Below are 13393 nucleotides of genomic sequence, written 5' to 3' on the forward strand. Positions count from 1 at the left end.
TTGTCTTAAAGGGTATGCCAATCAGAAGAAATTTCAAGAAAATCGCAAGTGGTAATGATCAACAAAATAACTGTACATCTTCACAATGACTTAAAGCTACTACATGACAAAGAAATCACATGACGAAACATATATTGTGCACCTGTTGATGACTATTTACCAACTCAGAACTGGGCACTGACGATTATTTATAGACATGCATATCACAGAAATTACAAAATGGTACAATACTGGAGTATTACATTTTTGATACCAACTAAAAGCTAAGAGATAAAGTAGGTGTTGTTGTGAATTGGTTTGGTACAATACTGGAGTATTACATTTTTTATACTAACATAAAAGCTAAGAGAATTGATACTAACTTAAAAGCTAAGTGAATTGATTTAGTCAAAATCTGTGTAATTAGAAAATGACAGATACTGATTTATGAGAGGAAAGTTTTAATGTGTACGGGGATTTTGCAAAGTTCTTCACAAATTTTTGAGAAAGCGAAATTTTCTAATTAGAGTAATTAGCAACTGAAGGGGATATTTAAGCAATAGTTTACATGTGTGGAACCAGAAAAAGATGTGGCTACAAACCTATAGCACTGAATTTAAGAAAGAATAATATAAATTGGAACATTCAGGGGCACGAAAATTACGAATACAAATAACTTTTGAATATTACGTTTTCAGAAAAAGTAAAACACTTGCTTAAATGAGGAGAACGACAGCATTTAAATAAGCTGCATCAGTCTTAACTCAAAAAAACTATTTTTAGCTGGGTGGAATTCAGATGAGCACTTGATTTACAGGTGTACTAAATAATAATTATTTCTTTAAATAAAATGAACTATTTGAACTGAATATACAGGTAGTGACGGGAGACGAAAATTTAATAGTCATGGGTGACTGGAATTCGACAGTAGGAAAAGGAAGAGAAGGAAACGTAGTAGGTGAATATGGATTGGAGGGAAGAAATGAAAGAGGAAGCCGCCTGGTAGAATTTTGCACAGAGCATAACTTAATCATAGCTAACACTGGGTTCAAGAATCATAAGAGAAGGTTGTATACATCGAAGAAGCCTGGAGATGCTGACAGGTTTCAGGTAGATTATATAATGGTAAGACAGAGATTCAGGAACCAGGTTTTAAATTGTAAGACATTTCCAGGGGCTGATGTGGACTCTGACCACAATCTATTGGTTATGAACTGTAGATTAAAACTGAAGAAACTGCAAAAAAGTGGGAATTTAAGGAGATGGGACCTGCATAAACTAACTAAACGAGAGGTTGTACAGTGTTTCAGGGAGAGCATAAGGGAATGATTAACAGGAATGGGGGAAAGAAATACAGTAGAAGAAGAATGGGTAGCTTTGAGGGATGAAGTAGTGAAGGCAGCAGAGAATCAAGTAGGTAAAAAGACGAGGGATAGTAGAAATCCTTGGGTGACAGAAGAAATATTGAATTTAATTGATGAAAGAAGAAAATATAAAAATGCCGAAATGAAGCAGGAAAAAAGGAATACAAACATCTCAAAAATGAGATTGACAGGAAGGGCAAAATGGCTAAGCAGGGATGGCTAGAGGACAAATGTAAGGATGTACAGGCTTATCTCACTAGGGGTAAGATAGATACTGCCTAGGGGAAAATTAAAGAGACCTTTGGAGAAAAGAGAACCACTTGCATGAATATCAAGAGCTCAGATGGAAACCCAGTTCTAAGCAAAGAAGGGAAACCAGAAAGGTAGAAGGAGTATATAGAGGGTCTATACAGGGGCGATATTCTTGAGGACAATATCGTGGAAATGGAAGAGGATGTAGATGAAGATGAAATGGGAGATATGATACTGCGTGAAGAGTTTGACAGAGCACTGAAAGACCTAAGTCGAAACAAGGCCCCGGGAGTAGACAACATCCCATTAGAACAACTGACAGCCTTGGGAGAGCCAGTCCTGACAAAACTCTACCATCTGGTGAGCAAGATGTATGAGACAGGCAAAATTCCATCAGACTAAAAGAAGGATATAATAATTCCAATCTCAAAGAAAGCAGGTGTTGACAGATGTGAAAATTACCGAACTATCAGTTTAATAAGTCACAGCAGCAAAATACTAATGCGAATTCTTTACAGACGAATGGAAAAACTGGTAGAAGCCGACCTCGGGGAAGATCAGTTTGGATTCCGTATAAATGTTGGAACACATGAGTCAATACTGACCTTATGACTTATTTTAGAAGAAAGATTAAGGAAAGGCAATTCTACGTTTCTAGCATTTGTAGACTAGGGGAGAACTTTTGACAATGTTGACTGGAATAATCTCTTTCAAATTCTGAAGGTGGCAGGGGTAAAATACAGGGAGCAAAAGGCTATTTACAATTTCTACAGAAACCAGATGGCAATTATAAGAGTCGAGGTATATGAAAGGGAAGCAGTGGTTGGGAAGGGAGTGAGACAGGGTTGTTGCCTCTCCCCGATGCTATTCAATCTGTATATTGAGCAAGCAGTAAAGGAAACAAAGAAAAGTTCGGAGTAGGTATTAAAATCCATGGAGAAGTAATAAAAACCTTGAGGTTCGCCGATGACATTGTAATTCTGTCAGAGTCAGCAAAGGACTTGGAAGAGCAGTTGAACGGAATGGACAGTGTCTTTAAAGGAGGGTATCAGATAAGCATCAACAAAAGCAAAACGAGGATAATGGAATGTAGTCGAATTAAGTCGGGTGATGCTGAGGGAATTAGATTAGGAAATGACACACTTAAAGTAGTAAAGGAGTTTTGCTATTTGGGGAGCAAAATAACTGATGATGGTCAAAGCAGAGAGGATATAAAATGGTGACTGGCAATGGCAAGGAAAGCGTTTCTGAAGAAGAGAAATTTATTAACATTGAGTACAGATTTAAGTGTCAGGAAGTCGTTTCTGAAAGTATTTGTAGCCATGTATGGAAGTGAAACATGGACGACAAATAGTTTGGACAAGAAGAGAATAGAAGCTATCGAAATGTGGTGCTACAGAAGAATGCTGAAAATTAGATGGGTAGATCACAAAACTAATGAGGAGGTATTGAATAGAATTGGGGAGAAGAGGAGTTTGTGGCACAACTTGACCAGAAGAAGGGATCGGTTGGTAGGACACGTTCTGAGGCATCAAGGGATCACCAATTTAGTACTGTAGGGTAGCGTGGAGGGTAAAAATCGTAGAGGGAGACCAAGAGATGAATACTCTAAGCAGATTCAGAAGGATGTAGGCTCCAGTAGGTACTAAGAGATGAAGAAGCTTGCATAGGATAGAGTAGCATGAAGACCACAACAACAACATACTATTATAATCAGTAGACTGTAAACTATACAGTGAATAACTAAATTCAGTGGAATATTGCATTAATAAGAATTTGGTGATTTTGATGTGCACATAGTACATGCATTCATTTGAACTAAATATACCATTACAATCAGCAGCCTGTAAATTATACTGTGAATAATGAAATTCGGTGAAATATTTCATGAATAAAAATCTAATAAGTTTGTGTGCACATAGTACATGCATTAGCAATGAACAGATACTGGAAAAGAAAAAAATAATAATACTGGTGTCAGGAGTGGTATAAGAAAAAGTAAGATGGTTCCATCTTGTTCCTGTAACTCTGCCAGGCACTTAAGTGTGAACTGTGAAGAAATCATGTAGATGTAGAGAGTAGCATCGAGTGGAGCTCAGTGAAACACAGAGGTTGTCAGAAATACCAAGCTTCTGTGCATGTTATCAGTAAAGGACACTTAAAATGAATAATAGACTCACCTTGTTCAGAGAGTGATAGTAGCTCTCCTTTATTAATTGCCCACTGCCCTTCCACATTGCCAGTGACAGAGAATGCCCAACATGACCCACACATTCCCTGAAAATATTTCAGGCATACGTCACAAAAATTTGCTCACAAGTGAGACATAGTAATAACATCACCTTACTTACCTACTAAAATTTACATCACAGAACAGGGTTATTACCTTTTGCTGAAAAATTTCACAAGGCTATATTTTCACCAATTTAGTGATCATGAATAAACCATCTTACTATCATCTTAAACAAGTTCAAAGTTTTGACAGTTTGCTCTTGTATACCATCCAAGAGAAATCAGTGTGTTAACATCTCTGCAGAACATTGTAATGTTACCAACCATCACATGCACCTTACATACTTCAGGAGCAAAACTCTACTCTATGTACTGACCAGGATGAAATCAATGAAATTATGCCTTACTTCTGCATTGTGGAGGATGGTTTTCCTATTCATTATTTATTTTATTATGTAGCTCAGTTCAGACTATTTGTGTAGTAATTTATGACGTATATTTACGTCTGTATCTGAATCTTCATACAAATTGTTTTGGTCATTTATACATTCCTTCTGTCTTTTAGTTTCATCACTGCTTTTAAAAATATACAATTGTCCACATCTGTGGTTAAGGTATCTCTTACAGAAGTTTTCAAGTCATTAATCTTTAACATTTTAAATTTGTTACTCCTCACAAAATGTTTACTGTAATGAGTATTCATAGCAGGTCAAAAACTGTGGGCCTGAATGCAATGGAATTAGTGAATCAAGAGGCAATGGCGAGTAGAATGCATGAGTTAGTTATTTTATGATGAATTGGAAGAGCCCTGTCCATAAAAGGTTGGTGTCCACAGTTTTAACTAGTAAACAAATAAAAAAATTAAAACAATCTTAAGTACTACATGACATGTTTTAAACTGTTGCTTGGAAGAAATATTTGGAATACTGTGTGGCAGACACTTGTAGCTTTTAAACTTATAAGCTGGAAGTAAGTGACTCTTAGGGTGGCGAGCACAAACGAGGAGTAAGTGAAACTAAAGTAGTAAGTTACTACGAGAGACGGGAATCGGCGACTTCCAGTGGAAAGTACTGAACTGAAGGAGTAAATTACTCCAGGAATAAATTTTTCATTTACTTCTGAAGTAAATTTATTTACTCCATTATTGGTGGAGAGCACCACTGAAAAGTACACTACTACCTTAGTGACTTAAAGAAGTAAGGCCAAAATTTACACCTAGGCAGTAGTAGGAGGAGAGTAAGAGAGTAAGGTGCGATCTTTGAGTTATGTGCTTTAAGTGTTGAATTCTATGGATTACCTGGACTACAAAGAATATATGGAGATGGAAGAAGAGATGAACATCCCAAGAATGAGGGTTGTAATGGAATGAAGAGACCCATTTGTGATGTATAGTGACAGTGATTTCAAAGAGCGGTTTGGGTTCCATGAGGAACATTTTGAGTTGCTGCTTGGTATGCTTGAGCTAATTCCGATAGGAACCGTGATTTGTCTCCTAGGCTGCAGCTGCAACTTCTTTGTGGACTGTGAATCTTTCGCACAGGTACTTATCAAATTGTAGCAGGGGATCTCATTAATATCCATCGTACTACTGCTGGAAGAGCTTTTAGCACTGTGATAAACAGTTTAATTGCCTTAAAACCACTGTATGTGTCCATGCCACAGAGCCAAGAAAATGTATTAAAGAACAAAAGGGAATTCTATTGAACTGGTGGATTCCCAAATGTCATAGGGGCACAGATTGTGTACATATACCCTTACTTTGTCCTTCTGGAACACAAGCAGAACTATACAGAAATTGCAGGAATTTCTTTTCTAGCAGTACACAAATCATATGTGATGCCAATATGAAGAGTTTGAAGATGGTAAGCCGCTGGATGGGTTCCACGCATGATGCACGCATTTGGGACAATAGCAGAGTAGCTGCATAATTTGAAAATAGACAATGTGATGGGTTGCTTGTTGGAGATAGTGGACATGCTCTCTCCAAACATCTTATGACACCTGTGTTCTGAGCCCACACAGGAGTCGAACACCGCTACAATAGAGCCCATATTGCTACCAGATGTGTAATAGAGTAAGCATTCAGAGTTTGAAGACGCGTTTCAAAATTCTCATTAAAACAATGCGATTTAAGCCAAACAAGTGTGGGAATGTTATTGTGGCTGCTGTAAAGTTCTACACAACTTTTGAACAGAAGGTAGAGACGAGTTTCACCCTGATGCTGTGGAGGTGAATGCCATTGAACAATATGCATTTAAGCCAGAAGCAGGTGCTGTAGGCCAAGCTGTCAGACAGTCTATCATACTCAATTACTTTAATTAAAATTATACCTAGTTTGCTAGTAAAATTATAAGTTAGTGTCACGACTTTTCCTTCTTAAATGAATAAATAAGCCACTGGATTGTCACTACTGCAGTGAAAAGTGACTCATTTTATTTATGTGTAACTTTATAATTATATTCTTTTTTTTTGCCGCGGGATTAACATTCTCATTTTATTCCTTAATTGAGTATATGAAGTCATACAATGTTTTGATTATTTCTAAAAAAAATTCTTTTATAATATTGCAAATTCAGATAAATATTAGAAGTGGTATTAACAAAAATTAGTACTGATGCTGAAATGATAAACTCAAATATTATACCACACAAGAAGCAAGAACATATTAAACATTTGAAAAAATATCAGGGAAACAAAAGAGGTTTTATACATATGTATATTTTCTTATTCATTCACAAAAAACCCAAATTTCTCGAGCACATTGGCTGAAGAATTGGAACCTGAAGTTTACTCCATTACGTTCTTGAACTTTTTCATTATTTCCATTTTAAGGTTATGCTCTTCTTCCACGATTCCCATTTGTCTTTCCATTAATAACGTTTTTGCATTGTATTCCTCTTGCATTAAACACATTTTTAAGGAATGAAGCTCGCCTGCTTTCTTCAACAACTCTTGCTTATTCACTACAATCGCATGTACTCTCCCTCTTTTGCTGGGCGCATCTTCTGATAGGCTCCCACTACAGAATTCAGGTTGAGGTTCATGACTATGCAATAAAGTTCCACCTTCGGCAGTTTCATTGTTACCTTCAGAGCAGTTATTATCATTGAAGTTACTTGAAAGTATCACATTATTTTCAGATGTGTCATTGTCATTGACTCCAGCTATCCCCTTGAAAACTTGTGGGATCATATCAACAACCATTTGGCTTATATCGCCAATATTCATCTCGTCTATTCCAACTCAGTTTGAAATTGTTCTCTATTATATTTAGCTTTCATTTTCATGCCCTTCCAAATTACTTTAAGCTGCTCTTGTGATCTTTGTGTAAGAGCTTCTACATTTTTCCCAAGCATCCTTTTTCCTTTTTAGCATGTTGACAATGTGCTTTTTAGATTCAATTGTAGTTATAATACTTTTTCATTATTTCAGCAAACCACTCTTTTTCATTTTCTTTTTTTTAATGTTTCTTTTCTACCTCCATGTTGCTGCTAGCTCATACCTCAAACTGGCACTTGAATTAATATGTGCCACCAACCAACAAAGGACGTTGGTAGCTGTAGATGGTGTGGTTAACAATAGAGTCATCCATTAATAGCACGTATCTTTTTTATAATACATAGATCTTATCATTAATTAGTACAATAGCATTTAATTTTCTAATTTTAATAATTCAATTTAATAATCCTTTCTAGCTTCCAAATTATAGTGATGGACATAAATTATGCAAGAGGTGATGCAATTATGTCTGCCAACAAACAATATTTTCCGAGAGGGAATGTAATGCATGTGCCAGCAATGTGCAGAAATGGCTTATTTCTTTAGTAAAAAGGCATTACTACTTTTGTTACAACTAAGGAAGTAAATAGGAATATTGAACTCTCCAACAGTTACTAAAAGAGTATATTGCTACAGAAGACTAAAGAAGTAAGAGTTATTACAAGAGCAATTTATACTAGTTCGGTGCTCGCCACCCTAAAACTTCGTATTTGAGTTTTTAGTGCTCAAAGATGCCACTCCTTATGCCTAGAAAAACAGATAATAAATTCTATAATTTGCACCTTTTTGGAGGAGACAGAAGACTCCACAGAAATAAAGAGATGCAGGACTTTTTTGAAAATAATTAGAAGTTACTAGTACCAATTTTCAAACTTATAAGGCACAAATCATAATTATATGCTGCTAAGCCTTTATTTTTTATGCACCTTAGAAAGTGATGGCATCTGATAAGACCTTTGTGAAAGAAAATCAGTGCAGTACTTTTTAAGATATATGAAACACAACATTGTCCCACAATACTAAGAAATTCATCTGGTTACCTGGTTCTTTACAGGGGTAACAACATTGTAGTGCCTCCAATCAAATTCAACTGGTAATTCAACATCTGGTATTTTAGCATTAGCCATTGGTACTTCATTTTCCCTCTTCAGTGCTCGATTCAGTCCTAAGTACTTCTGTTTAAACTCATTTTCTGGAAAATTTATAGTTTTGTTTAATTCACTTGCACAATAAACAAAAACATCTGAAAATATCTATGGTTAGCATTCAACAATGCTGATAAATCTGCAGAAGTAAGAAAGGATAAAAAATAACATACTAATACAAAAAAACATACAGAAATTTCAAGCCCTTTCATTTCCTCTGTTAAGAGACAAGAACAGAAAATGTGAATGTCTGTGAAATTTGCATCTACATGTACATTTTCATCTACATCTGTATTCCAGTAAGTGGTGGTGGTGGAGGAGGAGGAGGAGGAGGAGGAGGTGGAGGTGGAGGTGGTGGTGGTGGTGGTGGTGTGAGGGGGGGGGGGCATATTGTACCAGTCTCACTTACTCTCTCCCATTCCATTCGCAGATAGTACAAGAGGAAGGAGACTGTCTGGATGTGCCTGAATTTGTGTAATTTTAGCAGAGATGATAGATAAACTCCAGTGGAAGACTCTGCAAGAGAGACACTCAGTAGCTCGGTACAGGCTTTTGTTGAAGTTTCGAGAACATACCTTCACCGAGGAGTCAAGCAGTATATTGCTCCCTCCTACGTATATCTCGCGAAGAGACCATGAGGATAAAATCAGAGAGATTAGATCCCACACAGAGGCATTCCGACAATCTTTATTTCCACGAACAATACGAGACTGGAATAGAAGGGAGAACTGACAGAGGTACTCAAGGTACCCTCCGCCACACACAGTCAGGAGGCTTGAGGAGTATGGATGTAGATGTAGATGATTTAAACACATGCTGGTGGTGAAATATGTTTCCTGACTCATTTTGACACATGGCCTCTCAGAATTTTGTAAGCACGGCTCTCCACAACATATCTCATCTTTCTTGCATCATCTCTTGCTGTCGGTTGTTCTTTGGGCATTTCTGTGACACACTCATATTGGAAAAAACTATGGAAATAACACAGCCCTTCTTTCACTTAATATTTTTACCATCATTCTGGGCCACAGTAATGCAATACTTTTTAAAAGAAAGTTCTGCCATTTGACTGTATACATCACTTATTCTACTGTACAACCATGATTCCAGCATTTGGCCATTTTCATGTAAGACAATGTTGAGCATGATCAGACTTCGAAGAATGAAGTCATCATTAAAATATATAAAACTTGGTTATGTAAAAGAAGTTTCATAGCATAAAAGCTAGAACATATTCACAAAATGTCTGGCAGAAATAAAACAAGTGTGTGACAAACACTGAAAAACTGTGCCATAAAATGGTCACCAAGAACAGTCATTACATATGCAGGCACTGCATCATTGTCTCAAGCCACACTATCAAATTTACTACTGTAATGGAAGCCAAAGATGAACACATAGGCTGTCAGTCTATGTGACGTACTCTTTGGTTGACTCCAGAGAAGACTTCTTTCCAGAGAAGGCTCCCTCTATAGCACAAATCAAGCAATTTGAGGTAGATGTAAGAATGTGCATACTGTACCAGATTTTGCGAACAGTCTTGGGGTGATAGTGGTTCTGCACTTAGAAATTACCACACTCAGAAGTTAACACAGAAGAACAAGTATTGTCCTTTATTCTAGTTCTGGATGTTGTTTATGGTACTTATCATATTTTAAGTGTTGGCATGGTTGGATAACCTTAATAATTGTTTGTGAGACACACTGTATCTGGAATAGTACAGACAGGGAAGTGAATTGGAGATAATCTTGGATTCCTGTGGTTGTAGACAAGCAAGTAGCTGTGTAATGGTTTTCTTTTTTCTGTAATACTCTGTGTCTGACTTGCAATATAACTGCACAAATGGAATGACAGAATTTTGTGATAGTGGAAATATTGTAGAAGACAATATCACAGATTTTCAGTCCTTTAGGAGAGCAATAATACGAGGTGCTATCCAAAATTTTCAGGACTGGTGCTGCCATCTGTTGAAAACCTTGCCTTTGGACTAATGGTCACCATCACCCTCGAAGTAGTTCCCATCTGCACATATACACCATCCCAGTGCTTCTGCCACTGGTCAAACATTTTCTGGAAGTCCTGTTCTTTGAGGGTGTTTATCACCACCAGTGATACTTCTTGAATCCTCTCTAGAGTGTTGAACCGACGGCCTTTCAACTTGAGTTTCAGTTTCGAGCGCGAAGTCGCAAGGTGCCAAATCTGGCGAGTACGGCTGGTTGTTTTTTGCCAAAAAGGTCCTGGTGAGCAAGGACATGTGACATGGCACGTTGTCATGATGCAGCAGCCAGTTCCCTTGATGCCAAAGTTCGGGCCGTCATCACCACATGTTTTCACAGAGCTGTCACAAAACGAAACAGTAGTACACGGAATTCACTGTTTGGTTGGGTGGGATGAATTCTTTGTGCACAATTCCCTTGGTATCAAAGAAAATGATGATCATGCTCCTCACTTTGTTCTTCACCTGTCTCACTTTTTTGGGTCTTGGAGACACTGGGCTCTTCCACTGTGACGATTCTTGCTTTGTCTATGGGTCATAACCATAAATCATTGAATCACTGCAAGGGTCTCTGTAGCACATTTCCCGAGATTCACACAGAATTTGATACACACACGCTGTTCTGTTTGCAGATCCATCATAAAATCGCCATACAGTAAACACAGAGTATTAGGGAAATCACTGTGGGCATGCAACACGTCCTCCCAGCTGAATGCCACTCCGCACACTGACTCATCAGATATGCAGCTCTTGCCACCTAGCGGTACAAAGATAGCACCAGTCCCAAAACGTTTGGATTCCACCTCGTACTGCTAATAGTGCCAGAGAGTGTGATAACAGGCACTTAAGAAAATAAAGCTGCTTTTGCTGACACTGTTTCTCACATCACTCAGTGTGATTACATCAACAGTAATATCTACATCTACATTTATACTCCGCAAGCCACCCAACGGTGTGTGGCGGAGGGCACTTTATGTGCCACTGTCATTACCTCCCTTTTCTGTTCCAGTCGCGTATGGTTCCCGGGAAGAACGACTGTCTGAAAGACTCCGTGCGTGCTCGAATCTCTCTAATTTTACATTCATGATCTCCTCGGGAGGTATAAGTAGGGGGAAGAAATTTATTCGGTACCTCATCCAGAAACGCACCCTCTCGAAACCTGGCGAGCAAGCTACACTGCGATGCAGAGCGCCTCTCTTGCAGAGTCTGCCACTTGAGTTTGCTAAACATCTCCGTAACGCTATCACGGTTACCAAATAACCCTGTGACGAAACGCGCCGCTCTTCTTTGGATCTTCTCTATCTCCTCCGTCAACCCGATCTGGTACGGATCCCACATTGATGAGCAATACTCAAGTATAGGTTCAACGAGTGTTTTGTAAGCCACCTCCTTTGTTGATGGACTACATTTTCTAAGGACTCTCCCAATGAATCTCAACCTGGTACCTGCCTTACCAACAATTAATTTTATATGATCATTCCACTTCAAATCGTTCCGCACGCATACTCCCAGATATTTTACAGAAGTAACTGCTACCAGTGTTTGTTCCACTATCATGTAATCATACAATAAAGGATCCTTTTTTCTATGTATTCACAATACATTACATTTGTCTATGTTAAGGGTCAGTTGCCACTCCCTGCACCAAGTGCCTATCCGCTGCAGATCTTCCTGCATTTCGTTACAATTTTCTAATGCTGCAACTTCTCTGTATACTACAGCATCATCCGCGAAAAGCCGCATGGAACTTCCGACACTATCTACTAGGTCATTTATATATATTGTGAAAAGTAATGGTCCCATAACACTCCCCTGTGGCATGCCAGAGGTTACTTTAACGTCTGTAGACGTCTCTCCATTGATAACAACATGCTGTGTTCTGTTTGCTAAAAATTCTTCAATCCAGCCACACAGCTGGTCTGATATTCGATAGGCTCTTACTTTGTTTATCAGGCGACAGTGCGGAACTGTATCGAAGGCCTTCTGGAAGTCAAGGAAAATAGCATCTACCTGGGAGCCTGTATCTAATATTTTCTGGGTCTCATGAACAAATAAAGCGAGTTGGGTCTCACACGATTGCTGTTTCCGGAATCCAGGACTCTGGGTTTCCAAAAACAACATGATACGCGAGCAAAAAACATGTTCTAAAATTCTACAACAGATCGACGTCAGAGATATAGGTCTATAGTTTTGCGCATCTGCTCGACGACCCTTCTTGAAGACTGGGACTACCTGTGCTCTTTTCCAATCATTTGGAACCTTCCGCTCCTCTAGAGACTTGCAGTACATGGCTGTTAGAAGGGGGGCAAGTTCTTTCGCGTACTCTGTGTAGAATCGAATTGGTATCCCGTCAGGTCCAGTGGACTTTCCTCTGTTGAGTGTTACCAGTTGCTTTTCTATTCCTTGGACACTTATTTTGATGTCAGCCATTTTTTCATTTGTGCGGGGATTTAGAGAAGGAACTGCAGTGCGGTCTTCCTCCATGAAACAGCTTTGGAAAAAGGTGTTTAGTATTTCAGCTTTACGCGTGTCATCCTCTGTTTCAATGCCATCATCATCCCGGAGTGTCTGGATATGCTGTTTCGAGCCACTTATCGATTTAACGTAAGACCAGAACTTCCTAGGATTTTCTGTCAAGTCGGTACACAGAATTTTACTTTCGAATTCACTGAACGCTTCACGCATAGCCCTCCTTACGCTAACTTTGACATCGTTTAGCTTCTGTTTGTCTGAGAGGTTTTGGCTGCATTTAAACTTGCAGTGAAGCTCTCTTTGCTTTCGCAGTAGTTTCCTAACTTTGTTGTTGAATCACGGTGGGTTTTTCCCGTCCCTCACAGTTGTACTCGGCACGTACCTGTCTAAAACACATTTTACGATTGCCTTGAACTTTTTCCATAAACACTCAACATTGTCAGTGTCAGAACAGAAATTTTCGTTTTGATCTGTTAGGTAGTCTGAAATCTGCCTTCTATTACTCTTGTTAAACAGATAAACCTTCTTCCCTTTTTTTACATTCCTATTAACTTCCATATTCAGAGATGCTGCAACGGCCTTATTATCACTGATTCCCTATTCTGAACTTACAGAGTCGAAAAGTTCGGGTCTGTTTGTTATCAGTAGGTCCAAGATGTTATCTCCAGGAGTCA

At 38.4% G+C, this 13393-nt stretch overlaps 1 protein-coding gene across 3 annotated transcripts in view; it reads right to left on the reverse strand.

Annotated features, from left to right (window-relative positions):
* Positions 1 to 13393, reverse strand: part of LOC126259422 (uncharacterized) — a 238473-nt gene that overhangs the window by 34979 nt on the left and 190101 nt on the right. For all 3 annotated transcript variants that reach the window (XM_049956207.1, XM_049956206.1, XM_049956205.1), the window contains exons 21-22: positions 8147 to 8298; positions 3776 to 3872 (exon numbers count right to left, since the gene is read on the reverse strand). In XM_049956207.1, coding sequence (XP_049812164.1) covers positions 3776 to 3872; positions 8147 to 8298 — 249 coding nt within the window. The remainder of the gene's footprint in view (positions 1 to 3775; positions 3873 to 8146; positions 8299 to 13393) is intronic.

The sequence above is a fragment of the Schistocerca nitens genome, chromosome 5, assembly GCF_023898315.1.
Source record: "Schistocerca nitens isolate TAMUIC-IGC-003100 chromosome 5, iqSchNite1.1, whole genome shotgun sequence".
Taxonomy (NCBI): Eukaryota; Metazoa; Arthropoda; class Insecta; order Orthoptera; family Acrididae; genus Schistocerca; species Schistocerca nitens.